This window comes from Oncorhynchus masou, unplaced genomic scaffold (assembly GCF_036934945.1).
Source record: "Oncorhynchus masou masou isolate Uvic2021 unplaced genomic scaffold, UVic_Omas_1.1 unplaced_scaffold_1655, whole genome shotgun sequence".
Taxonomy (NCBI): domain Eukaryota; kingdom Metazoa; phylum Chordata; class Actinopteri; order Salmoniformes; family Salmonidae; genus Oncorhynchus; species Oncorhynchus masou.
This window is the reverse complement of record NW_027006670.1, coordinates 26,811-53,877: the sequence shown is the minus strand read 5'-3', so window position 1 is coordinate 53,877 and position 27,067 is coordinate 26,811. Positions and strand designations below refer to the sequence as shown.

The following is a 27,067-nucleotide window of genomic DNA, read 5'->3' as shown; positions in this document are numbered from 1 at the left end:
TTGTTGTTGTTGATCAGTAACTGACTGTCTCTACGGTGTTTGTTGTTGTTGATCAGTAACTGACTGTCTCTACGGTGTTTGTTGTTGTTGATCAGTAACTGACTGTCTCTACGGTGTTTGTTGTTGTTGATCAGTAACTGACTGTCTCTACGGTGTTTGTTGTTGTTGATCAGTAACTGACTGTCTCTACGGTGTTTGTTGTTGTTGATCAGTAACTTACGGTGTTTGTTGTTGTTGATCAGTAACTGACTGTCTTTACGGTGTTTGTTGTTGTTGATCAGTAACTGACTGTCTCTACGGTGTTTGTTGTTGTTGATCAGTAACTTACGGTGTTTGTTGTTGTTGATCAGTAACTGACTGTCTCTACGGTGTTTGTTGTTGTTGATCAGTAACTGACTGCCTCTACGGTGTTTGTTGTTGTTGATTAGTAACTGACTGTCTCTACGGTGTTTGTTGTTGTTGATCAGTAACTGACTGTCTCTACGGTGTTTGTTGTTGTTGATCAGTAACTGACTGTCTCTACGGTGTTTGTTGTTGTTGATCAGTAACTGACTGTCTCTACGGTGTTTGTTGTTGTTGATCAGTAACTGACTGTCTCTACGGTGTTTGTTGTTGTTGATCAGTAACTGACTGTCTCTACGGTGTTTGTTGTTGTTGATCATTAACTGACTACGGTGTTTGTTGTTGTTGATCAATAACTGACTGTCTCTACGGTGTTTGTTGTTGTTGATCAGTAACTGACTGTCTCTACGGTGTTTGTTGTTGTTGATCAATAACTGACTGTCTCTACGGTGTTTGTTTGTTGTTGATCAGTAACTGACTGGCTCTACGGTGTTTGTTGTTGTTGATCAGTAACTGACTGTCTCTACGGTGTTTGTTGTTGATCAGTAACTGACTGTCTCTACGGTGTTTGTTGTTGTTGATCAGTAACTGACTGTCTCTACGGTGTTTGTTGTTGTTGATCAGTAACTGACTGTCTACGGTGTTTGTTGTTGTTGATCAATAACTGACTGTCTCTACGGTGTTTGTTGTTGTTGATCAGTTACTGACTGTCTCTACGGTGTTTGTTGTTGTTGATCAGTAACTGACTGTCTCTACGGTGTTTGTTGTTGTTGATCAGTAACTGACTGTCTCTACGGTGTTTGTTGTTGTTGATCAGTAACTGACTGTCTCTACGGTGTTTGTTGTTGTTGATCAGTAACTGACTGTCTCTACGGTGTTTGTTGTTGTTGATCATTAACTGACTGTCTCTACGGTGTTTGTTGTTGTTGATCATTAACTGACTGTCTCTACGGTGTTTGTTGTTGTTGATCAGTAACTGACTGTCTCTACGGTGTTTGTTGTTGTTGATCAGTAACTGACTGTCTCTACGGTGTTTGTTGTTGTTGATCAGTAACTGACTGTCTCTACGGTGTTTGTTGTTGTTGACCAGTAACTGACTGTCTCTACGGTGTTTGTTGTTGTTGATCAGTAACTGACTGTCTCTACGGTGTTTGTTGTTGTTGATCAGTAACTGACTGTCTCTACGGTGTTTGTTGTTGTTGATCAGTAACTGTACCTTAGCAGCCGCCTCCTGACTGTCTTTACGGTGTTTGCTGATCTTGTGTTCCAACTCTTTAATCTTCAACTGAGACTCATTGGTTCTCTCTCTCATATGGTTGGCTTCTGTACTTTTACCCTGGAAAACACACACACGCACACACACACACACACACACTTTGTTATCATGGAACATGAAATCACATCGTCAAAATAGCTCATAGGAGTTGGGTAGAACTGAGATATTTTTACAAAGTGATCTGATCCGAGATCAGAGATTATAGTAATCTCTCATGGACAGATGCACGTAACAACTGATATTGAAGCGTCTCCAGAGCCTCTATTTTCTCAATTTTATTCCTCCCCCAATATTCTCAGGTTATTTATTTATTTTTTAAATCAAACTTCGGGTCCATAAATGTTTAAAGCATATCAGAAGACCACTTGAGGTCTGGGTAAAATCTCACGACATGATGTCGGATCCTCTTTCATTTGGTTGTAGATATACTATGAATGTAACAGCTCACTGACACGCTTCGAATCCCGCCATTCAAACCATTCAAACGTTTAAGATACAGTATGAGGGCATCTGCACGCAGGGAACCCCCCCCCAAAAATATCTATATGTAGCACACATCGGTCAGACAAATCGATTTAAAACGTTACGAATCACCTTTTCTTGTTTGTTTGCTCAAATGACTTTCCCCTCTTCCCGGAAACACCTCTTTTAGGACAACAGAGGCGTCTCCTCCTTCAGTGTGGAACCAAGCATGTTACTGGTTAAATAAAAGGTCAAATAAAATATTTTAGGACAACAGAGGCGTCTCCTCCTTCAGTGTGGAACTCAGCATGTTACTGGTTAAATAAAGGTCAAATAAAATATTTTAGGACAACAGAGGCGTCTCCTCCTTCAGTGTGGAACTAAGCATGTTACTGGTTAAATAAAGGTCAAATAAAATATTTTAGGACAACAGAGGCGTCTTCTCCTTCAGTGTGGAACTAAGCATGTTACTGGTTAAATAAAGGTCAAATAAAATATTTTAGGACAACAGAGGCGTCTTCTCCTTCAGTGTGGAACTCAGCATGTTACTCAGCCAACAGTCAGTGATCTTCCAAGTCATTTTCAGGCCCAACAACATCAGGCAGACAAGTCTGATTCGCTGAACGAGCCCTATAACCATATTCTCTTGGTCATTTAAATGCTTGTAAAAAATAAATTAATTAAAACATGTCTCGCGCAATATTAGGCGGAGTGACAGCTAGGGCCGATCCCATTTAGTCAACTGGTTGGTTGATAGGCTGTTGGTCAACAGATTTTAATGGTGCACAAGACTCCTGTCTGATTGGCTCCTGTCTGAGTGGACTGATCCATTGTGGAGGCCGTGGGGGATGGCACAGTCCATCAGTCTCAGACACCTGTCTGATTGGTCTGATCCATTGTGGAGGCCGTGGGGGATGGCACAGTCCATCAGTCTCAGACACCTGTCTGATTGGTTCCTGTCTGGGTGGACTGATCCATTGTGGGGTGGGGGTGGTGGGGGAGCTCGACTTTGCTAATCTCCTTAGTATCTTTTCACCTACATCTCCAGCAGAACTTGATCCAGCATCTGAAGCTTTTACGAAGGATTTTAGTTCTGCGTGTCCGAGATGGTTTCCACGACAACATTACAATGATGATGATGATGATGAGCAGCATGGTAAATAACAACACCAGTACTACTGACAGTAATGTAGTGATCATACCTTGATCTCTTTGTCCTGGGCTACGATCACCTCTTTCTGTCGAGTCAACTCCTCCTGGGCCTTACGCACAGACTCCTGGAGAGAGAGGTTGATGAAGGAGAGTGTTGTCAGTGATAAAGAAATAACAAACAAATATAAATAGTTCATGTCAACAATCCAGACACCCGGACAGGGCTAACTGATGGAGGTGGACACTCGGACAGGGCTAAATGATGAGGTGGACACTCGGACAGGGCTAACTGATGAGGTGGACACTCGGACAGGGCTAAATGATGAGGTGGACACTCGGACAGGGCTAACTGATGAGGTGGACACTCGGACAGGGCTAACTGAGGAGGTGGACACTCGGACAGGGCTAACTGAGGAGGTGGACACTCGGACAGGGCTAACTGAGGAGGTGGACACTCGGACAGGGCTAACTGGAGGAGGTGGACACTCGGACAGGGCTAACTGGAGGAGGTGGACACTCGGACAGGGCTAACTGAGGAGGTGGACACTCGGACAGGGCTAACTGAGGAGGTGGACACTCGGACAGGGCTAACTGAGGACACTCGGACAGGGCTAACTGAGGAGGTGGACACTCGGACAGGGCTAACTGGAGGAGGTGGACACTCGGACAGGGCTAACTGGAGGAGGTGGACACTCGGACAGGGCTAACTGAGGAGGTGGACACTCGGACAGGGCTAACTGAGGAGGTGGACACTCGGACAGGGCTAACTGAGGAGGTAGACACTCGGACAGGGCTAACTGATGCGGTGGAGGACATTCGACAGTATTGGACCAGGATGTAAACGGTACCTTGTTCTCTGCCACGGTGGTAGACATGTTGTCTATCTGTTCCTGGATCGTCTTCATGGCTTCGTCTACTGCCAGTATCTGTTGTTCATAGCCAGTCTGCTCCCTCTTCAACTCCTCCAACTCTAGGACCAGGGACTCAGCCTCCTACACACACACACACACACCCTTTCATGTCAAAAGTGCAACCCCCTTGTTTGTACACTGTGGAGGGTCTTGAATAATGTTACGGCTGGGGTAACGTAACCCGGGTTACGGCTGGGGTAACGTAACCCGGGTTACGGCTGGGGTAACGTAACCCGGGTTACGGCTGGGGTAACGTAACCCGGGTTATCGTGCTGTGTCTTTGGTTTTGGGGACATTTGGCACAGAATTAAAGTATGTGTGTCTCAGTGTGTGTGTGTCTCTCAGTGTGTGTGTGTCTCTCAGTGTGTGTGTGTTGTGTCTCCACCTGTTGTCTCTCCTTCAGTTTCTTACTGAACGCGTCAGCCTTGGTTTTAGCCGAGTTGACTTCCTGTTGAGCAGCTTTCAGTTCCTTCTCCCGCTCTGCCTCCGCATTCTTCATCTTATCCTCCAACACCTGGTGGAGCAAGGAGAGGTTTAACACCATGGCAACAGAGCCAGGAGAGGTTTAACACCATATCAACAGAGCCAGGACAGAGGGTTAAACACCATAGCAGAGGGTTCCCGAGACCATTCATATGGGAAAAAACTAAATTATGCACGGATGACCAAGTGGCTTTATAAGGGCGCCAGGTAGCCTCGTGGTGAAAAACAAGGGGCCAGTAACCGAAAGGACAGTGGTTTAAATACCCGAGCCGATGTGCCGCTGAGCAAGGCACTTAAACCAAATTAAACTCTGTAATATATTTATTTTTTAATTGGGAGGGGAGGAAGGGGGGGGGGGGGTAATTAGGTTTGCTAAATGGCATACATTATCTCAGGGTAGGGTTGCAAAATTCTGGTAGCATGTGATCCTGAATGGAGACCACTGATAGGTCCAGATATGACCAATGGGGATAATCTGACCTTGTACTTCTCATCTGCCTTCTTCTGGACCTCCTTACTGCTGCGCAGGGTCTCCTCACACTCCTCTGAGAGAGAGACAGAGACAGAGAGGTGAGAGAGAGACAGAGAGAGAGACAGAGAGAGAGGGGAGAGAGACACTTAATTTGTTCGACATGGTGGGATCTGTTCCGTGTTGGTTACATGTAATTACGTGAGAAATGAGTGGTGGAAACATCTTTAATGGTGTAAATATTGATACAGGCTAATAACCATCGTATGGAACTCAACATGGAGTCACGCTGTGACGTGGTGTCTGGTCCTCCCGCTACGACTCAGGATAACATGCAGTTTAATGAGGCGACAGATGAAATAAACGATGACGATCTTCACAGGATGGTGAACGTGAAAAGGCGATGCGTTTGATGCTCCTTTCCAATAAATATCGAGGGTCTTATTCTGGTGGCATGATGATCTGTCCACTGTGTTCTGCCAGCTGTTGGCTAGACAGGAAGTGCCAAAACTATTTGCTATTTAAAGTTAAACAGGTTTTGGGGAAAGAAAAAAAAAACTATCAAATTAGCCACTTTGGGTTCATCCTGTTTAAATCTGCACCTGGAGTCTTAACCCCCGACCCCTGACCCCTGACCTAATTTCCCAGATACCAGGAAGTCTAAGAACCACTGAGGCCTTTGTTCTACTCCTCTCTATCTCCCCCACTTCCTGTCACAGGAATACCAGCTGGAGGTTTAAATACCACCCCACTTCCTGTCACAGGAATACCAGCTGTAGGTTTATATACCACCCCACTTCCTGTCACAGGAATACCAGCTGTAGGTTTAAATACCACCCCACTTCCTGTCACAGGAATACCAGCTGGAGGTTTATATACCACCCCACTTCCTGTCACAGGAATACCACCCCACTTCCTGTCACAGGAATACCAGCTGTAGGTTTAAATACCACCCCACTTCCTGTCACAGGAATACCAGCTGGAGGTTTAAATACCACCCCACTTCCTGTCACAGGAATACCACCCCACTTCCTGTCACAGGAATACCAGCTGTAGGTTTAAATACCACCCCACTTCCTGTCACAGGAATACCAGCTGTAGGTTTAAATACCACCCCACTTCCTGTCACAGGAATACCACCCCACTTCCTGTCACAGGAATACCAGCTGTAGGTTTAAATACCACCCCACTTCCTGTCACAGGAATACCAGCTGTAGGTTTATATACCACCCCACTTCCTGTCACAGGAATACCAGCTGTAGGTTTATATACCACCCCACTTCCTGTCACAGAAATACCAGCTGTAGGTTTAAATACCACCCCACTTCCTGTCACAGGAATACCAGCTGTAGGTTTAAATACCACCCCACTTCCTGTCACAGGAATACCAGCTGTAGGTTTAAATACCACCCCACTTCCTGTCACAGGAATACCAGCTGTAGGTTTAAATACCACCCCACTTCCTGTCACAGGAATACCAGCTGTAGGTTTAAATACCACCCCACTTCCTGTCACAGGAATACCAGCTGAAGGCTTAAATACCACCCCACTTCCTGTCACAGGAATACCAGCTGTAGGCTTAAATACCACCCCACTTCCTGTCACAGGAATACCAGCTGTAGGTTTATATACCACCCCACTTCCTGTCACAGGAATACCAGCTGTAGGTTTATATACCACCCCACTTCCTGTCACAGGAATACCAGCTGTAGGTTTATATACCACCCCACTTCCTGTCACAGGAATACCAGCTGTAGGTTTATATACCACCCCACTTCCTGTCACAGGAATACCAGCTGTAGGTTGAATCACCAAGTCAATCAATCGTCAGCTTCAAGCCATCTCTCGTAAAACCCCTGTCCTCGACACACAGACGAGCTACAGGAAGCTCGTGGACACTATAAAACTCAGCATGAGGAGGGCACAAATATCTTACTGTTTGTTATTAACTCAATAATTGTTCCGTATCCAACAAATAAAAGGTAACTACATTAATGTTTTCGCCTCACAGTTCAACTCTTTGGGATCAAGTGTTGTCCCACCTTTAAAAAATATGTTGAATAACATTGTGTGAGTGAGTGTGAGAGTGTGTGAGTGTGTTTGTGAGAGTGAGAGAGTGAGAGAGTGTGTGTGTGTGTGTGTTTGTGAGTGTGTGAGAGTGAGTGTGAGTGTGAGTGTGAGTGTGTGTGAGAGTGTGTGTGTGTGTGTGAGTGTGTGTGAGTGTGTGTGAGTGTGTGTGAGAGTGTGTGTGCGCTCACCGATGGTCTTCAGTAACATCTTCAGTTCTTCCTGTTGTTTATGGAAGGAGCTCTGATGGAGTTTAACCTGGAGAATATCTAACTCTTCTGTCTTCATGTCTAACTGCTGCTTTAACAAACGATACCTAGAGGAGGGAGAGGAGTGAGAGGGTAGAGAGAGGGTAGAGGAGGGAGAGAGGGTAGAGGAGAGAGAGAGGGTAGAGGAGAGAGAGAGAGGGTAGAGAGAGAGAGGGTGAAGAGAGAGGGTAGAGAGAGAGAGGGTGAAGAGGAGAGAGAGAGAGAGAGAGAGAGAGAGAGGGGTGAAGGGAGAGAGAGAGTAGAGGAGAGAGAGAGAGAGAGGGGTAGAGGAGAGAGAGAGAGGGGGTAGAGGGAGAGAGAGAGGGGGTAGAGGAGAGAGAGAGAGAGTAGAGGAGAGAGAGAGAGAGAGAGAGAGAGAGGGGTGAAGAGAGGGTAGAGAGAGAGAGGTGAAGAGGAGAGAGAGAGTAGAGAGAGAGAGAGAGAGGGTGAAGAGGAGAGAGAGAGAGTAGAGAGAGAGAGAGGGTGAAGAGGAGAGAGAGAGAGTAGAGGAGAGAGAGAGAGAGAGGGGGTAGAGGAGAGAGAGAGAGGGGGGTAGAGGAGAGAGAGAGAGAGAGAGGGGGGTAGAGGGAGAGAGAGAGAGGGGGTAGAGGAGAGAGAGAGAGGGTAGAGGAGAGAGAGAGAGGGTAGAGGAGAGAGAGAGAGGGGTAGAGGAGAGAGAGAGGGTAGAGGAGAGAGAGAGAGGGTAGAGGAGAGAGAGAGAGGGTAGAGGGAGAGAGAGGGGTAGAGGAGAGAGAGGGTAGAGGAGAGAGAGGGTAGAGGAGAGAGAGAGAGAGGGTAGAGGAGGGAGAGGGTAGAGGAGGGAGAGGGTAGAGGAGGGAGAGGGTAGAGGAGAGAGAGGGTAGAGAGGGTAGAGGAGAGAGAGGGTAGAGGAGAGAGAGGGTAGAAGAGGGAGAGAGAGGGTAGAGGAGGGAGAGAGAGGGTAGAGGAGGGAGAGAGAGGGTAGAGGAGGGAGAGAGAGGGTAGAGGAGGGAGAGAGAGGGTAGAGGAGGGAGAGGGTAGAGGAGGGAGAGAGAGGAGAGGAGAGAGAGAGAGGGTAGAGGAGGGAGAGAGAGGGTAGAGGAGGGAGAGGGTAGAGGAGGGAGAGAGAGGGTAGAGGAGGGAGAGAGAGAGAAGGAATATATAGAGAAATGTTTCAGAAATATTGAATTAGCTGAACTCCTAAAGCTACACAGTAAATGTTTCAGGGCACCCACCTCTCAGCGGTCCCCTTGAGACCAGACAGTTGTTTGTCCAGGGCCTGAAGCTCCGTCTCCGTGGCTGACAGACTGTCCTGAACCTCCCTCAGCTCCTGGAGACTGGACAACACAGAGGCCGACTGGGAACGGGCTCCTACAGGGAGACGGAAAATAACCACCACATTACCGAGGAGGGAAGGAGAGACACACACAGACTGGCTCCTACAGGGAGACGGAAAATAACCACCACATTACCGAGGAGCGAAGGAGAGACACACACAGACTGGCTCCTACAGGGAGAGAGACACACACAGACTGGCTCCTACAGGGAGACGGAAAATAACCACCACATTACCGAGGAGGGAAGGAGAGACACACACAGACTGGCTCCTACAGGGAGACGGAAAATAACCACCACATTACCGAGGAGGGAAGGAGAGACACACACAGACTGGCTCCTACAGGGAGACGGAAAATAACCACCACATTACCGAGGAGGGAAGGAGAGACACACACAGACCGGCTCCTAGAGGGAGACGGAAAATAACCACCACATTACCGAGGAGGGAAGGAGAGACACACACAGACTGGCTCCTACAGGGAGAGAGACACACACAGACTGGCTCCTACAGGGAGACGGAAAATAACCACCACATTACCGAGGAGGGAAGGAGAGACACACACAGACCGGCTCCTAGAGGGAGAGAGACACACACAGACTGGCTCCTAGAGGGAGACGGAAAATAACCACCACATTACCGAGGAGGGAAGGAGAGACACACACAGACCGGCTCCTACAGGGAGACGGAAAATAACCACCACATTACCGAGGAGGGAAGGAGAGACACACACAGACTGGCTCCTACAGGGAGAGAGACACACACAGACTGGCTCCTACAGGGAGACGGAAAATAACCACCACATTACCGAGGAGGGAAGGAGAGACACACACAGACCGGCTCCTACAGGGAGACGGAAAATAACCACCACATTACCGAGGAGGGAAGGAGAGACACACACAGACTGGCTCCTACAGGGAGACGGAAAATAACCACCACATTACCGAGGAGGGAAGGAGAGACACACACAGACTGGCTCCTACAGGGAGAGAGACACACACAGACTGGCTCCTACAGGGAGAGAGACACACACAGACTGGCTCCTACAGGGAGAGAGACACACACAGACTGGCTCCTACAGGGAGAGAGACACACACAGACTGGCTCCTACAGGGAGAGAGACACACACAGACGGGCTCCTACAGGGAGAGAGACACACACAGACCGGCTCCTACAGGGAGACGGAAAATAACCACCACATTACCGAGGAGGGAAGGAGAGATACACACAGACTGGCTCCTACAGGGAGACGGAAAATAACCACCACATTACCGAGGAGGGAAGGAGAGACACACAGACTGGCTCCTACAGGGAGAGACACACAGACTGGCTTCTAGAGGGAGACGGAAAATAACCACCACATTACCGAGGAGCGAAGGAGAGACACACACAGACTGGCTCCTACAGGGAGAGAGACACACACAGACTGGCTCCTACAGGGAGAGAGACACACAGACCGACTCCTACAGGGAGAGAGACACACAGACTGGCTCCTACAGGGAGAGAGACACACACAGACTGGCTCCTACAGGGAGACGGAAAATAACCACCACATTACCGAGGAGGGAAGGAGAGACACACAGACCGGCTCCTACAGGGAGACGGAAAATAACCACCACATTACCGAGGAGGGAAGGAGAGAGACACACAGACTGGCTCCTACAGGGAGACGGAAAATAACCACCACATTACCGAGGAGGGAAGGAGAGACACACACAGACTGGCTCCTACAGGGAGAGAGACACACACAGACTGGCTCCTACAGGGAGACGGAAAATAACCACCACATTACCGAGGAGGGAAGGAGAGACACACACAGACTGGCTCCTACAGGGAGACGGAAAATAACCACCACATTACCGAGGAGGGAAGGAGAGACACACACAGACTGGCTCCTACAGGGAGACGGAAAATAACCACCACATTACCGAGGAGGGAAGGAGAGACACACACAGACTGGCTCCTACAGGGAGACGGAAAATAACCACCACATTACCGAGGAGGGAAGGAGAGATACACACAGACTGGCTCCTACAGGGAGAGATACACACACAGACGGGCTCCTACAGGGAGAGAGACACACACAGACCGGCTCCTACAGGGAGACGGAAAATAACCACCACATTACCGAGGAGGGAAGGAGACACACACAGACTGGCTCCTACAGGGAGAGACACACACAGACTGGCTCCTACAGGGAGACGGAAAAATAACCACCACATTACCGAGGAGGGAAGGAGAGACACACAGACTGGCTCCTACAGGGAGACGGAAAATAACCACCACATTACCGAGGAGGGAAGGGGAGAGACACACAGACTGGCTCCTACAGGGAGACGGAAAATAACCACCACATTACCGAGGAGGGAAGGAGAGACACACACAGACTGGCTCCTACAGGGAGACGGAAAATAACCACCACATTACCGAGGAGGGAAGGAGAGACACACACAGACTGGCTCCTACAGGGAGAGAGACACACACAGACTGGCTCCTACAGGGAGACGGAAAATAACCACCACATTACCGAGGAGGGAAGGAGAGACACACACAGACCGGCTCCTAGAGGGAGAGAGACACACACAGACTGGCTCCTAGAGGGAGACGGAAAATAACCACCACATTACCGAGGAGGGAAGGAGAGACACACACAGACCGGCTCCTACAGGGAGACGGAAAATAACCACCACATTACCGAGGAGGGAAGGAGAGACACACACAGACTGGCTCCTACAGGGAGACGGAAAATAACCACCACATTACCGAGGAGGGAAGGAGAGACACACACAGACCGGCTCCTACAGGGAGATGGAAAATAACCACCACATTACCGAGGAGGGAAGGAGAGACACACACAGACCGGCTCCTAGAGGGAGAGATACACACACAGACTGGCTCCTACAGGGAGACGGAAAATAACCACCACATTACCGAGGAGGGAAGGAGAGACACACACAGACCGGCTCCTACAGGGAGAGACACACACACAGACCGGCTCCTACAGGGAGAGAGACACACACAGACCGGCTCCTACAGGGAGAGAGACACACACAGACCGGCTCCTACAGGGAGACGGAAAATAACCACCACATTACCGAGGAGGGAAGGAGAGACACACAGACTGGCTCCTACAGGGAGACGGAAAATAACCACCACATTACCGAGGAGGGAAGGAGAGACACACACACAGACTGACTCCTAGAGGGAGAGAGACACACACAGACTGGCTCCTACAGGGAGAGAGATACACACAGACCGGCTCCTACAGGGAGAGAGACACACACAGACTGGCTCCTACAGGGAGAGAGACACACACAGACTGGCTCCTACAGGGAGAGAGACACACACAGACTGGCTCCTAGAGGAGAGAGATACACACAGACCGGCTCCTACAGGGAGAGAGACACACACAGACTGGCTCCTACAGGGAGAGAGACACACACAGACTGGCTCCTACAGGGAGAGAGACACACACAGACTGGCTCCTAGAGGGAGAGAGATACACACAGACCGGCTCCTACAGGGAGAGAGACACACACAGACCGGCTCCTACAGGGAGAGAGACACACACAGACCGGCTCCTACAGGGAGAGACACACACAGACCGGCTCCTACAGGGAGAGAGAAACACAGACTGGCTCCTAGAGGGAGAGAGACACACACAGACTGGCTCCTACAGGGAGAGAGACACACACAGACTGGCTCCTACAGGGAGAGAGTCACACACAGACTGGCTCCTACAGGGAGAGAGAAACACACAGACTGGCTCCAACAGGGAGAGAGACACACACAGACGGGCTCCTACAGGGAGAGAGACACACACAGACCGGCTCCTACAGGGAGAGAGACACACACAGACCGGCTCCAACAGGGAGAGAGACACACACAGACCGGCTCCTACAGGGAGAGACACACACAGACCGGCTCCTACAGGGAGAGACACACACACAGACCGGCTCCTACAGGGAGAGACACACACACAGACCGGCTCCTACAGGGAGAGACACACACAGACCGGCTCCTAGAGGGAGAGAGACACACAGACCGGCTCCTACAGGGAGAGAGACACACACAGACTGGCTCCTACAGGGAGAGAGACACACACAGACTGGCTCCTACAGGGAGAGACACACACAGACTGGCTCCTACAGGGAGAGAGACACACACAGACTGGCTCCTACAGGGAGACGGAAAATAACCACCACATTACCGAGGAGGGAAGGAGAGACACACACAGACCGGCTCCTACAGGGAGAGACACACACACAGACCGGCTCCTACAGGGAGAGAGACACACACAGACTGGCTCCTACAGGGAGACGGAAAATAACCACCACATTACCGAGGAGGGAAGGAGAGACACACACAGACCGGCTCCTACAGGGAGAGACACACACACAGACCGGCTCCTACAGGGAGAGAGACACACACAGACTGGCTCCTACAGGGAGACGGAAAATAACCACCACATTACCGAGGAGGGAAGGAGAGACACACACAGACTGGCTCCTACAGGGAGACGGAAAATAACCACCACATTACCGAGGAGGGAAGGAGAGACACACACAGACTGGCTCCTACAGGGAGACGGAAAATAACCACCACATTACCGAGGAGGGAAGGAGAGACACACACAGACGGGCTCCTACAGGGAGACGGAAAATAACCACCACATTACCGAGGAGGGAAGGAGAGACACACACAGACTGGCTCCTACAGGGAGACGGAAAATAACCACCACATTACCGAGGAGGGAAGGAGAGACACACACACAGACTGGCTCCTACAGGGAGAGAGACACACACAGACTGGCTCCTACAGGGAGAGAGAGACACACAGACTGGCTCCAAGAGGGAGAGAGAAACACAGACTGACTCCTACAGGGGGAGAGACACACACAGACCGGCTCCTACAGGGAGAGAGACACACACAGACCGGCTCCTAGAGGGAGAGATACACACACAGACTGGCTCCTACAGGGAGACGGAAAATAACCACCACATTACCGAGGAGGGAAGGAGAGACACACACAGACCGGCTCCTACAGGGAGAGACACACACACAGACCGGCTCCTACAGGGAGAGAGACACACAGACTGGCTCCTACAGGGAGAGAGACACACACAGACCGGCTCCTACAGGGAGAGAGACACACACAGACTGGCTCCTACAGGGAGACGGAAAATAACCACCACATTACCGAGGAGGGAAGGAGAGACACACACAGACGGGCTCCTACAGGGAGACGGAAAATAACCACCACATTACCGAGGAGGGAAGGAGAGACACACACAGACTGACTCCTAGAGGGAGAGAGAAACACAGACTGAGAACAGAACGAGACGATTGTAGAGATGAAGACAGAACACGCATAGAGAAGAAAACGGTCTTCATCAGAGCTGTGTGTCTCACCTCCGCTCAGCGTCCCCTGAGGATCGAAGACGTCTCCTCCCAGAGTAACGGTCTTGGTCATGACTCTCTTGTCGAAGGCCACTCGCTTGGCATGGTCTAATGTATCACACACCAACGTAGAACCAAACACGTACTCCATCGCCTTCCTCAGGTCTACCTCATAGCCAACCAGAGACAGAGCTGTATGGACATTCTGCTCCCCAACCTACCGATGGAGAGTGTATATATGAGAGAGAGAGAGAAGCTCGTAAACAACCAACGTTGTTATTGAGAAGGGCCGGCAGATATCATGTGGAGTGTGTGTGTGGGAGGGACGGCATGTGTGAGGGTGTACGGTGTGTGTAGGTCTGTTTGTGCTCAAGTGTGTTTATGCGATTTTTTTTATGAATAATGACTAAATGATACATTTAACGTAGAACTATAACTAACAGAATACTACTCTGTCACTGTGTGACTGTATGACTTATTAAAATCATAAAACCCTGGGCTTGTCGTAGATTGTTTAACAGGTGGTAGACCGTGTGAGTAGGGGAGAAGACTTGTGAACTATGTTGCCATTGTATCCGAGAGGAGGGGGGAACATTTACGACGAAACGTGAGGTATAGAGACCAATGTACCCGGGAAACGATAGGCAGAGCTCTCATAAATAAACATTCCTCCGCCGGGCCTCTGTCTGATTCAGTATCGGGCTGAGGAAGCAAATCACATTGGGTTTATGAACACTGGGCACTTAAATTCTCTTAACAGTGTTGCATCTCACCAGACTCTTGGCTGCGTTGACCACGCTGTCATTCAGTGTCCTGGCAGAGATCTTGTTGAGGGGGATAATGGTGTATCTACGCTTCAGCTCTCCTTTCTCCAACAACTTCTTACCTGTCACCTAGAGAGAGACAGAGAGACAGAGACAGAGAGACAGAGAGAGACAGAGACAGAGACAGAGAGAGAGAGAGAGAGAGAGAGAGACAGAGAGAGAGACAGAGAGAGAGAGAGAGAGAGACAGAGAGAGACAGAGAGAGACAGAGAGAGAGAGAGAGAGAGAGAGAGAGAGAGAGAGAGAGAGAGAGAGAGAGAGAGAGAGAGAGAGAGAGAGAGAGAGAGAGAGACAGCGAGAGAGAGAGCGAGAGAGAGAGCGAGAGAGAGACAGCGAGAGAGAGACAGCGAGAGAGAGAGAGACAGTGTTATGGGAGCCAAGCCCCTCCCCCTTTCACATTCCAGTACAGAAACAGCAGCTCCTGGACAGAACTATCGTCATGACGACAGTAGCAAACACACACACTTCCTCTCTACCAGTGAAAGCACGGCACTGTTCGCCTTGATATAAAGTCAGGAACAGGTGGAACTAACCTCAGTGTCCACCACGACATTGTAGAGTTTCCCTCCAGCCACCACCTCCAGTCCAGTAGAGTAGCACACGTCACTCACTGTTATCAGGTTAGCTAGGAGCCCCTTCACTCTGCTACGGTCCCAGCCACGTTCCGGGTCACTATGAGGGAGACAGAGACACTGACTGTTATCGGGTTAGCTAGGAGCCCCTTCACTCTGCTACGGTCCCAGCCACGTTCTGGGTCACTATGAGGGAGACAGAGACACTGACTGTTATCGGGTTAGCTAGGAGCCCCTTCACTCTGCTACGGTCCCAGCCACGTTCCGGGTCACTATGAGGGAGACAGAGACACTGACTGTTATCGGGTTAGCTAGGAGCCCCTTCACTCTGCTACGGTCCCAGCCACGTTCTGGGTCACTATGAGGGAGACAGAGACACTGACTGTTATCGGGTTAGCTAGGAGCCCCTTCACTCTGCTACGGTCCCAGCCACGTTCTGGGTCACTATGAGGGAGACAGAGACACTGACTGTTATCGGGTTAGCTAGGAGCCCCTTCACTCTGCTACGGTCCCAGCCACGTTCCGGGTCACTATGAGGGGGACAGAGACACTGACTGTTATCGGGTTAGCTAGGAGCCCCTTCACTCTGCTACGGTCCCAGCCACGTTCCGGGTCACTATGAGGGAGACAGAGACACTGACTGTTATCAGGTTAGCTAGGAGCCCCTTCACTCTGCTACGGTCCCAGCCACGTTCTGGGTCACTATGAGGAGACAGAGACACTGACTGTTATCGGGTTAGCTAGGAGCCCCTTCACTCTGCTACGGTCCCAGCCACGTTCTGGGTCACTATGAGGGAGACAGAGACACTGACTGTTATCGGGTTAGCTAGGAGCCCCTTCACTCTGCTACGGTCCCAGCCACGTTCTGGGTCACTATGAGGGAGACAGAGACACTGACTGTTATCGGGTTAGCTAGGAGCCCCTTCACTCTGCTACGGTCCCAGACACGTTCTGGGTCACTATGAGGGAGACAGAGACACTGACTGTTATCGGGTTAGCTAGGAGCCCCTTCACTCTGCTACGGTCCCAGCCACGTTCTGGGTCACTATGAGGGAGACAGAGACACTGACTGTTATCGGGTTAGCTAGGAGCCCTTCACTCTGCTACGGTCCCAGCCACGTTCTGGGTCACTATGAGGGAGACAGAGACACTGACTGTTATCGGGTTAGCTAGGAGCCCCTTCACTCTGCTACGGTCCCAGCCACGTTCTGGGTCACTATGAGGGAGACAGAGACACTGCCTGTTAGCGGGTTAGCTAGGAGCCCCTTCACTCTGCTACGGTCCCAGCCACGTTCTGGGTCACTATGAGGGAGACAGAGACACTGACTGTTATCGGGTTAGCTAGGAGCCCCTTCACTCTGCTACGGTCCCAGCCACGTTCTGGGTCACTATGAGGGAGACAGAGACACTGACTGTTATCGGGTTAGCTAGGAGCCCCTTCACTCTGCTACGGTCCCAGCCACGTTCTGGGTCACTATGAGGGAGACAGAGACACTGACTGTTATCGGGTTAGCTAGGAGCCCCTTCACTCTGCTACGGTCCCAGCCACGTTCTGGGTCACTATGAGGGAGACAGAGACAAACAAATTAAATCCCTGGGCTCGTCTTTCCCTACTAGCACTGATGTTGCTGACAGTCAGTTGCTGATAGTCCCTACTGTCAGTCTCTCTGTATAAGAGTCTGCTAAATGACTCCCTACTGTCAGTCTCTCTGGATAAGAGTCTGCTAAATGACTCCCTACTGTCAGTCTCTCTGGATAAGAGAGTCTGCTAAATGACTCCCTGGATAAGAGAGTCTGCTAAATGACTCCCTGGATAAGAGAGTCTGCTAAATGACTCCCTGGATAAGAGAGTCTGCTAAATGACTCCCTGGATAAGAGAGTCTGCTAAATGACTCCCTGGATAAGAGAGTCTGCTAAATGACTCCCTGGATAAGAGAGTCTGCTAAATGACTCACATGTAAATGTGACATCAATAATCAAGTTATCAAGGGGAAGGTTCTCTTTGCTGAGGTTGAACGCCACAGGAGAGGAGAGGAACACACGGAGGTGTTGTCCCTCTGAGCTGGGGGACCCCACACACGGCGTACCTGTAGTCGAAGCGAAGGTTCGGGAAGCGGGACATCAGACTCTCGTGGGTATTTCTGAGGGTGGTGACCTCACGGTTCAGTTGTCTCTTCCTGTCCAGAAGACCCTCCTCCTTCCCATCTGATAAACAACACAGATGTCAACACCAGCCTCCCTCCTCCTCCCCATCTAATAAACACCAGCCTCCCTCCTCCTCCTCCTTCCCATCTAATAAACAACACAGACGTCAACACCAGCCTCCCTCCTCCTCCTCCTTCCCATCTGATAAACAACACAGATGTCAACACCAGCCTCCCTCCTCCTCCTCCTTCCCATCTGATAAACAACACAGATGTCAACACCAGCCTCCCTCCTCCTCCTCCTTCCCATCTGATAAACAACAGAGACGTCACCACCAGCCTCCCTCCTCCTCCTCCTTCCCATCTGATAAACAACACAGACGTCAACACCAGCCTCCCTCCTCCTCCTCCTTCCCATCTGATAAACAACACAGACGTCAACACCAGCCTCCCTCCTCCTCCTTCCCATCTGATAAACAACACAGACGTCAACACCAGCCTCCCTCCTCCTCCTCCTTCCCATCTGATAAACAACACAGACGTCAACACCAGCCTCCCTCCTCCTCCTCCTTCCCATCTGATAAACAACACAGACGTCAACACCAGCCTCCCTCCTCCTCCTCCTTCCCATCTAATAAACAACACAGACGTCAACACCAGCCTCCCTCCTCCTCCTCCTTCCCATCTGATAAACAACACAGATGTCAACACCAGCATCCCTCCTCCTCCTTCCCATCTGATAAACAACACAGACGTCAAAACCAGCCTCCCTCCTCCTCCTCCTTCCCATCTAATAAACACCAGCCTCCCTCCTCCTCCTCCTTCCCATCTAATAAACACCAGCATCCCTCCTCCTCCTTCCCATCTGATAAACAACACAGACGTCAACACCAGCATCCCTCCTCCTCCTCCTTCCCATCTGATAAACAACACAGACGTCAACACCAGCATCCCTCCTCCTCCTCATCTAATAAACACCAGCCTCCCTCCTCCTCCCCATCTAATAAACACCAGCATCCCTCCTCCTCCTCCTTCCCATCTGATAAACAACACAGACGTCAAAACCAGCCTCCCTCCTCCTCCTCCTCCTCCTTCCCATCTGATAAACAACACAGACGTCAACACCAGCCTCCCTCCTCCTCCTCCTCCTCCCCATCTAATAAACACCAGCCTCCCTCCTCCTCCTCCTCTAATAAACACCAGCCTCCCTCCTCCTCCTCCTTCCCATCTAATAAACAACACAGACGTCAACACCAGCCTCCCTCCTCCTCCTCCTTCCCATCTAATAAACAACACAGACGTCAACACCAGCCTCCCTCCTCCTCCTCATCTAATAAACACCAGCCTCCCTCCTCCTCCTCCTTCCCATCTAATAAACACCAGCCTCCCTCCTCCTCCTTCCCATCTGATAAACAACACAGACATCAACACCAGCCTCCCTCCTCCTCCTTCCCATCTAATAAACACCAGCCTCCCTCCCCCTCCCCATCTAATAAACACCAGCCTCCCTCCTCCTCCTCCTTCCCATCTAATAAACACCAGCCTCCCTCCTCCTCCTTCCCATCTGATAAACAACACAGACATCAACACCAGCCTCCCTCCTCCTCCTTCCCATCTAATAAACACCAGCCTCCCTCCCCCTCCCCATCTAATAAACACCAGCCTCCCTCCTCCTCCTCCTCCTCCTTCCCATCTAATAAACACCAGCCTCCCTCCTCCTTCCCATCTAATAAACACCAGCCTCCCTCCTCCTCCTCCTTATCTAATAAACACCAGCCTCCCTCCTCCTCCTCCTTCCCATCTGATAAACACCAGCCTCCCTCCTCCTCCTCCTTCCCATCTGATAAACACCAGCCTCCCTCCTCCTCCTCCTTCCCATCTAATAAACACCAGCCTCCCTCCTCCTCCTTCCCATCTAATAAACAACACAGACGTCAACACCAGCCTCCCTCCTCCTCCTCCTCCCCATCTAATAAACACCAGCCTCCCTCCTCCTCCTCCTTATCTAATAAACACCAGCCTCCCTCCTCCTCCTCCTTCCCATCTAATAAACACCAGCCTCCGTCCTCCTCCTCCTTCCCATCTAATAAACACCAGCCTCCCTCCTCCTCCTCCTTCCCATCTAATAAACACATCAGAGGTCAACACCAGGCTCAACATTTAATCCTTAACTATTGTTGTGAAAGCGTGTAGGAGGTTTTACCTCCTCCTCCTCCTCTACCTTGGTACTATAGTTTCCCCATATCAGCCTCTAGTCCCTCCTCCTCCTTGGAACTGTAGTTTCCCCATATCAGCCTCTAGTTCCTCCTCCTCCTCTACCTTGGTACTATAGTTTCCCCATATCAGCCTCTAGTTCCTCCTCCTCCTCTACCTTGGTACTGTAGTTTCCCCATATCAGCCTCTAGTTCCTCCTCCTCCTCTACCTTGGTACTGTAGTTTCCCCATATCAGCCTCTAGTTCCTCCCTCCTCCTCCTCTACCTTGGTACTGTAGTTTCCCCATATCAGCCTCTAGTCCCTCCTCCTCCTCCTCTACCTTGGTACTGTAGTTTCCCCATATCAGCCTCTAGTTCCTCCTCCTCTACCTTGGTACTGTAGTTTCCCCATATCAGCCTCTAGTTCCTCCTCCTCCTCTCTACCTTGGTACTGTAGTTTCCCCATATCAGCCTCTAGTTCCTCCCTCCTCCTCCTCTACCTTGGTACTGTAGTTTCCCCATATCAGCCTCTAGTTCCTCCCTCCTCCTCCTCTACCTTGGTACTGTAGTTTCCCCATATCAGCCTCTAGTTCCTCCTCCTCCTCTACCTTGGTACTGTAGTTTCCCCATATCAGCCTCTAGTTCCTCCTCCTCCTCTACCTTGGTACTGTAGTTTCCCCATATCAGCCTCTAGTTCCTCCTCCTCCTCTACCTTGGTACTGTAGTTTCCCCATATCAGCCTCTAGTTCCTCCCTCCTCCTCCTCTACCTTGGTACTGTAGTTTCCCCATATCAGCCTCTAGTTCCTCCTCCTCCTCTACCTTGGTACTGTAGTTTCCCCATATCAGCCTCTAGTTCCTCCTCCTCCTCCTCTACCTTGGTACTGTAGTTTCCCCATATCAGCCTCTAGTTCCTCCCTCCTCCTCCTCTACCTTGGTACTGTAGTTTCCCCATATCAGCCTCTAGTCCCTCCTCCTCCTCCTCTACCTTGGTACTGTAGTTTCCCCATATCAGCCTCTAGTTCCTCCTCCTCTACCTTGGTACTGTAGTTTCCCCATATCAGCCTCTAGTTCCTCCCTCCTCCTCCTCTACCTTGGTACTGTAGTTTCCCCATATCAGCCTCTAGTTCCTCCTCCTCCTCCTCTACCTTGGTACTGTAGTTTCCCCATATCAGCCTCTAGCCTCTAGTTCCTCCTCCTCCTCCTCTACCTTGGTACTGTAGTTTCCCCATATCAGCCTCTAGTTCCTCCTCCTCCTCTCCTCTACCTTGGTACTGTAGTTTCCCCATATCAGCCTCTAGTTCCTCCTCCTCCTCTACCTTGGTACTGTAGTTTCCCCATATCAGCCTCTAGTTCCTCCTCCTCCTCCTCTCCTCTACCTTGGTACTGTAGTTTCCCCATATCAGCCTCTAGTTCCTCCTCCTCCTCCTCTACCTTGGTACTGTAGTTTCCCCATATCAGCCTCTAGTTCCTCCTCCCTCCTCTACCTTGGTACTGTAGTTTCCCCATATCAGCCTCTAGTTCCTCCCTCCTCCTCCTCCTCTACCTTGGTACTGTAGTTTCCCCATATCAGCCTCTAGTTCCTCCCCCTCCTCTACCTTGGTACTGTAGTTTCCCCATATCAGCCTCTAGTTCCTCCTCCCTCCTCTACCTTGGTACTGTAGTTTCCCCATATCAGCCTCTAGTTCCTCCTCCTCCTCCTCTACCTTGGTACTGTAGTTTCCCCATATCAGCCTCTAGTTCCTCCTCCTCCTCTACATTGGTACTGTAGTTTCCCCATATCAGCCTCTAGTTCCTCCTCCTCTACCTTGGTACTGTAGTTTCCCCATATCAGCCTCTAGTTCCTCCTCCTCTACCTTGGTACTGTAGTTCCCCATATCAGCCTCTAGTTCCTCCCTCCTCCTCTACCTTGGTACTGTAGTTTCCCCATATCAGCCTCTAGTTCCTCCTCCTCCTCTACATTGGTACTGTAGTTTCCCCATATCAGCCTCTAGTTCCTCCTCCTCCTCTACCTTGGTACTGTAGTTTCCCCATATCAGCCTCTAGTTCCTCCTCCTCCTCTACCTTGGTACTGTAGTTTCCCCATATCAGCCTCTAGTTCCTCCTCCTCCTCTACCTTGGTACTGTAGTTTCCCCATATCAGCCTCTAGTTCCTCCTCCTCCTCTACCTTGGTACTGTAGTTTCCCCATATCAGCCTCTAGTTCCTCCTCCTCTACCTTGGTACTGTAGTTTCCCCATATCAGCCTCTAGTTCCTCCTCCTCCTCTACCTTGGTACTGTAGTTTCCCCATATCAGCCTCTAGTCCCTCCTCCTCCTCTACCTTGGTACTGTAGTTTCCCCATATCAGCCTCTAGTTCCTCCTCCTCCTCTACCTTGGTACTGTAGTTTCCCCATATCAGCCTCTAGTTCCTCCTCCTCCTCCTCCTCTACCTTGGTACTGTAGTTTCCCCATATCAGCCTCTAGTCCCTCCTCCTCCTCTACCTTGGTACTGTAGTTTCCCCATATCAGCCTCTAGTTCCTCCTCCTCCTCTACCTTGGTACTGTAGTTTCCCCATATCAGCCTCTAGTTCCTCTCCTCCTCCTCCTCTACCTTGGTACTGTAGTTTCCCCATATCAGCCTCTAGTTCCTCCTCCTCCTCCTCTACCTTGGTACTGTAGTTTCCCCATATCAGCCTCTAGTTCCTCCTCTCCTCTACCTTGGTACTGTAGTTTCCCCATATCAGCCTCTAGTTCCTCCCTCCTCCTCTACCTTGGTACTGTAGTTTCCCCATATCAGCCTCTAGTTCCTCCTCCTCCTCCTCTACCTTGGTACTGTAGTTTCCCCATATCAGCCTCTAGTTCCTCCTCTACCTTGGTACTGTAGTTTCCCCATATCAGCCTCTAGTTTCTCCCTCCTCCTCTACCTTGGTACTGTAGTTTCCCCATATCAGCCTCTAGTTTCTCCCTCCTCCTCTACCTTGGTACTGTAGTTTCCCCATATCAGCCTCTAGTTCCTCCTCCTCCTCTACCTTGGTACTGTAGTTTCCCCATATCAGCCTCTAGTTTCTCCCTCCTCCTCTACCTTGGTACTGTAGTTTCCCCATATCAGCCTCTAGTTTCTCCCTCCTCCTCTACCTTGGTACTGTAGTTTCCCCATATCAGCCTCTAGTCCCTCCTCCTCCTCTACCTTGGTGCTGTAGTTTCCCCATATCAGCCTCTAGTTACTCCTCCTCTACCTTGGTACTGTAGTTTCCCCATATCAGCCTCTAGTTCCTCCTCCTCCTCCTCTACCTTGGTACTGTAGTTTCCCCATATCAGCCTCGAGTTCCTCCTCCTCCTCCCTTCCCATCTAATAAACACCAGCCTCCCTCCTCCTCCTCCTTCCCATCTAATAAACACCAGCCTCCCTCCTCCTCCTCCTTCCCATCTAATAAACACCAGCCTCCCTCCTCCTCCTTCCCATCTAATAAACACCAGCCTCCCTCCTCCTCCTCCTTCCCATCTAATAAACACCAGCCTCCCTCCTCCTCCTCCTTCCCATCTAATAAACACCAGCCTCCTCCTCCTCCTCCTTCCCATCTAATAAACACCAGCCTCCCTCCTCCTCCTCCTTCCCATCTAATAAACACCAGCCTCCCTCCTCCTCCTTCCCATCTAATAAACACCAGCCTCCCTCCTCCTCCTCCTTCCCATCTAATAAACACCAGCCTCCCCTCCTCCTCCTTCCCATCTAATAAACACCAGCCTCCCTCCTCCTCCTCCTCCCCATCTAATAAACACCAGCCTCCCTCCTCCTCCTCCTTATCTAATAAACACCAGCCTCCCTCCTCCTCCTCCTTCCCATCTAATAAACACCAGCCTCCGTCCCTCCTCCTCCTTCCCATCTAATAAACACCAGCCTCCCTCCTCCTCCTCCTTCCCATCTAATAAACACATCAGAGGTCAACACCAGGCTCAACATTTAATCCTTAACTATTGTTGTGAAAGCGTGTAGGAGGTTTTACCTCCTCCTCCTCCTCTACCTTGGTACTATAGTTTCCCCATATCAGCCTCTAGTCCCTCCTCCTCCTTGGAACTGTAGTTTCCCCATATCAGCCTCTAGTTCCTCCTCCTCCTCTACCTTGGTACTATAGTTTCCCCATATCAGCCTCTAGTTCCTCCTCCTCCTCTACCTTGGTACTGTAGTTTCCCCATATCAGCCTCTAGTTCCTCCTCCTCCTCTACCTTGGTACTGTAGTTTCCCCATATCAGCCTCTAGTTCCTCCCTCCTCCTCCTCTACCTTGGTACTGTAGTTTCCCCATATCAGCCTCTAGTCCCTCCTCCTCCTCCTCTACCTTGGTACTGTAGTTTCCCCATATCAGCCTCTAGTTCCTCCTCCTCTACCTTGGTACTGTAGTTTCCCCATATCAGCCTCTAGTTCCTCCTCCTCTACCTTGGTACTGTAGTTTCCCCATATCAGCCTCTAGTTCCTCCCTCCTCCTCCTCTACCTTGGTACTGTAGTTTCCCCATATCAGCCTCTAGTTCCTCCCTCCTCCTCCTCTACCTTGGTACTGTAGTTTCCCCATATCAGCCTCTAGTTCCTCCTCCTCCTCTACCTTGGTACTGTAGTTTCCCCATATCAGCCTCTAGTTCCTCCTCCTCCTCTACCTTGGTACTGTAGTTTCCCCATATCAGCCTCTAGTTCCTCCTCCTCCTCTACCTTGGTACTGTAGTTTCCCCATATCAGCCTCTAGTTCCTCCCTCCTCCTCCTCTACCTTGGTACTGTAGTTTCCCCATATCAGCCTCTAGTTCCTCCTCCTCCTCTACCTTGGTACTGTAGTTTCCCCATATCAGCCTCTAGTTCCTCCCTCCTCCTCTACCTTGGTACTGTAGTTTCCCCATATCAGCCTCTAGTTCCTCCTCCTCCTCCTCTCTACCTTGGTACTGTAGTTTCCCCATATCAGCCTCTAGTCCCTCCTCCTCCTCCTACCTTGGTACTGTAGTTTCCCCATATCAGCCTCTAGTTCCTCCTCCTCCTCTACCTTGGTACTGTAGTTTCCCCATATCAGCCTCTAGTTCCTCCTCCTCCTCCTCTACCTTGGTACTGTAGTTTCCCCATATCAGCCTCTAGTTCCTCCTCCTCCTCCTCTACCTTGGTACTGTAGTTTCCCCATATCAGCCTCTAGTTCCTCCTCCTCCTCCTCTACCTTGGTACTGTAGTTTCCCCATATCAGCCTCTAGTTCCTCCTCCTCTACCTTGGTACTGTAGTTTCCCCATATCAGCCTCTAGTTCCTCCTCCTCCTCTACCTTGGTACTGTAGTTTCCCCATATCAGCCTCTAGTTCCTCCTCCTCCTCCTCTACCTTGGTACTGTAGTTTCCCCATATCAGCCTCTAGTTCCTCCTCCTCCTCTACCTTGGTACTGTAGTTTCCCCATATCAGCCTCTAGTTCCTCCTCCTCCTCTACCTTGGTACTGTAGTTTCCCCATATCAGCCTCTAGTTCCTCCCTCCTCCTCCTCCTCTACCTTGGTACTGTAGTTTCCCCATATCAGCCTCTAGTTCCTCCCCCTCCTCTACCTTGGTACTGTAGTTTCCCCATATCAGCCTCTAGTTCCTCCTCCCTCCTCTACCTTGGTACTGTAGTTTCCCCATATCAGCCTCTAGTTCCTCCCTCCTCCTCTACCTTGGTACTGTAGTTTCCCCATATCAGCCTCTAGTTCCTCCTCCTCCTCTACATTGGTACTGTAGTTTCCCCATATCAGCCTCTAGTTCCTCCTCCTCCTCCTCCTACCTTGGTACTGTAGTTTCCCCATATCAGCCTCTAGTTCCTCCTCCTCTCTACCTTGGTACTGTAGTTCCCCATATCAGCCTCTAGTTCCTCCTCTCCTCCTCCCTCTACCTTGGTACTGTAGTTTCCCCATATCAGCCTCTAGTTCCTCCTCCTCCTCTACATTGGTACTGTAGTTTCCCCATATCAGCCTCTAGTTCCTCCTCCTCCTCTACCTTGGTACTGTAGTTTCCCCATATCAGCCTCTAGTTCCTCCTCCTCCTCTACCTTGGTACTGTAGTTTCCCCATATCAGCCTCTAGTTCCTCCCTCCTCCTCTACCTTGGTACTGTAGTTTCCCCATATCAGCCTCTAGTTCCTCCTCCTCCTCTACCTTGGTACTGTAGTTTCCCCATATCAGCCTCTAGTTCCTCCTCCTCTACCTTGGTACTGTAGTTTCCCCATATCAGCCTCTAGTTCCTCCTCCTCCTCTACCTTGGTACTGTAGTTTCCCCATATCAGCCTCTAGTCCCTCCTCCTCCTCTACCTTGGTACTGTAGTTTCCCCATATCAGCCTCTAGTTCCTCCTCCTCCTCTACCTTGGTACTGTAGTTTCCCCATATCAGCCTCTAGTTCCTCCTCCTCCTCCTCCTCTACCTTGGTACTGTAGTTTCCCCATATCAGCCTCTAGTCCCTCCTCCTCCTCTACCTTGGTACTGTAGTTTCCCCATATCAGCCTCTAGTTCCTCCCTCCTCCTCTACCTCGGTACTGTAGTTTCCCCATATCAGCCTCTAGTCCCTCCTCCTCCACCTCCTCTACCTTGGTACTGTAGTTTCCCCATATCAGCCTCTAGTTCCTCCTCCTCCTCCTCTACCTTGGTACTGTAGTTTCCCCATATCAGCCTCTAGTTCCTCCTCTACCTTGGTACTGTAGTTTCCCCATATCAGCCTCTAGTTCCTCCCTCCTCCTCTACCTTGGTACTGTAGTTTCCCCATATCAGCCTCTAGTTCCTCCTCCTCCTCCTCTACCTTGGTACTGTAGTTTCCCCATATCAGCCTCTAGTTCCTCCTCTACCTTGGTACTGTAGTTTCCCCATATCAGCCTCTAGTTTCTCCCTCCTCCTCTACCTTGGTACTGTAGTTTCCCCATATCAGCCTCTAGTTTCTCCTCCTCCTCTACCTTGGTACTGTAGTTTCCCCATATCAGCCTCTAGTTCCTCCTCCTCCTCTACCTTGGTACTGTAGTTTCCCCATATCAGCCTCTAGTTTCTCCCTCCTCCTCTACCTTGGTACTGTAGTTTCCCCATATCAGCCTCTAGTTTCTCCCTCCTCCTCTACCTTGGTACTGTAGTTTCCCCATATCAGCCTCTAGTTCCTCCTCCTCCTCTACCTTGGTACTGTAGTTTCCCCATATCAGCCTCTAGTTCCTCCCTCCTCCTCCTCTACCTTGGTACTGTAGTTTCCCCATATCAGCCTCTAGT

At 50.5% G+C, this 27,067-nt stretch overlaps 1 protein-coding gene across 1 annotated transcript in view; it reads right to left on the bottom strand.

Moving 5' to 3' along the window:
* The window catches only part of LOC135531810 (structural maintenance of chromosomes protein 2-like), a gene marked incomplete at its 5' end in the record, with an annotated part of 63,257 nt that overhangs the window by 9,440 nt on the left and 26,750 nt on the right, over nucleotides 1-27,067 (bottom strand). The window contains 11 exon segments of the mRNA XM_064959600.1: nucleotides 1,559-1,678; nucleotides 3,283-3,357; nucleotides 4,081-4,224; nucleotides 4,529-4,657; nucleotides 5,107-5,171; nucleotides 7,354-7,478; nucleotides 8,625-8,760; nucleotides 14,138-14,342; nucleotides 14,899-15,018; nucleotides 15,483-15,621; nucleotides 17,609-17,726. Of these exon segments, the coding sequence (XP_064815672.1) occupies nucleotides 1,559-1,678; nucleotides 3,283-3,357; nucleotides 4,081-4,224; nucleotides 4,529-4,657; nucleotides 5,107-5,171; nucleotides 7,354-7,478; nucleotides 8,625-8,760; nucleotides 14,138-14,342; nucleotides 14,899-15,018; nucleotides 15,483-15,621; nucleotides 17,609-17,726 (1,376 nt within the window).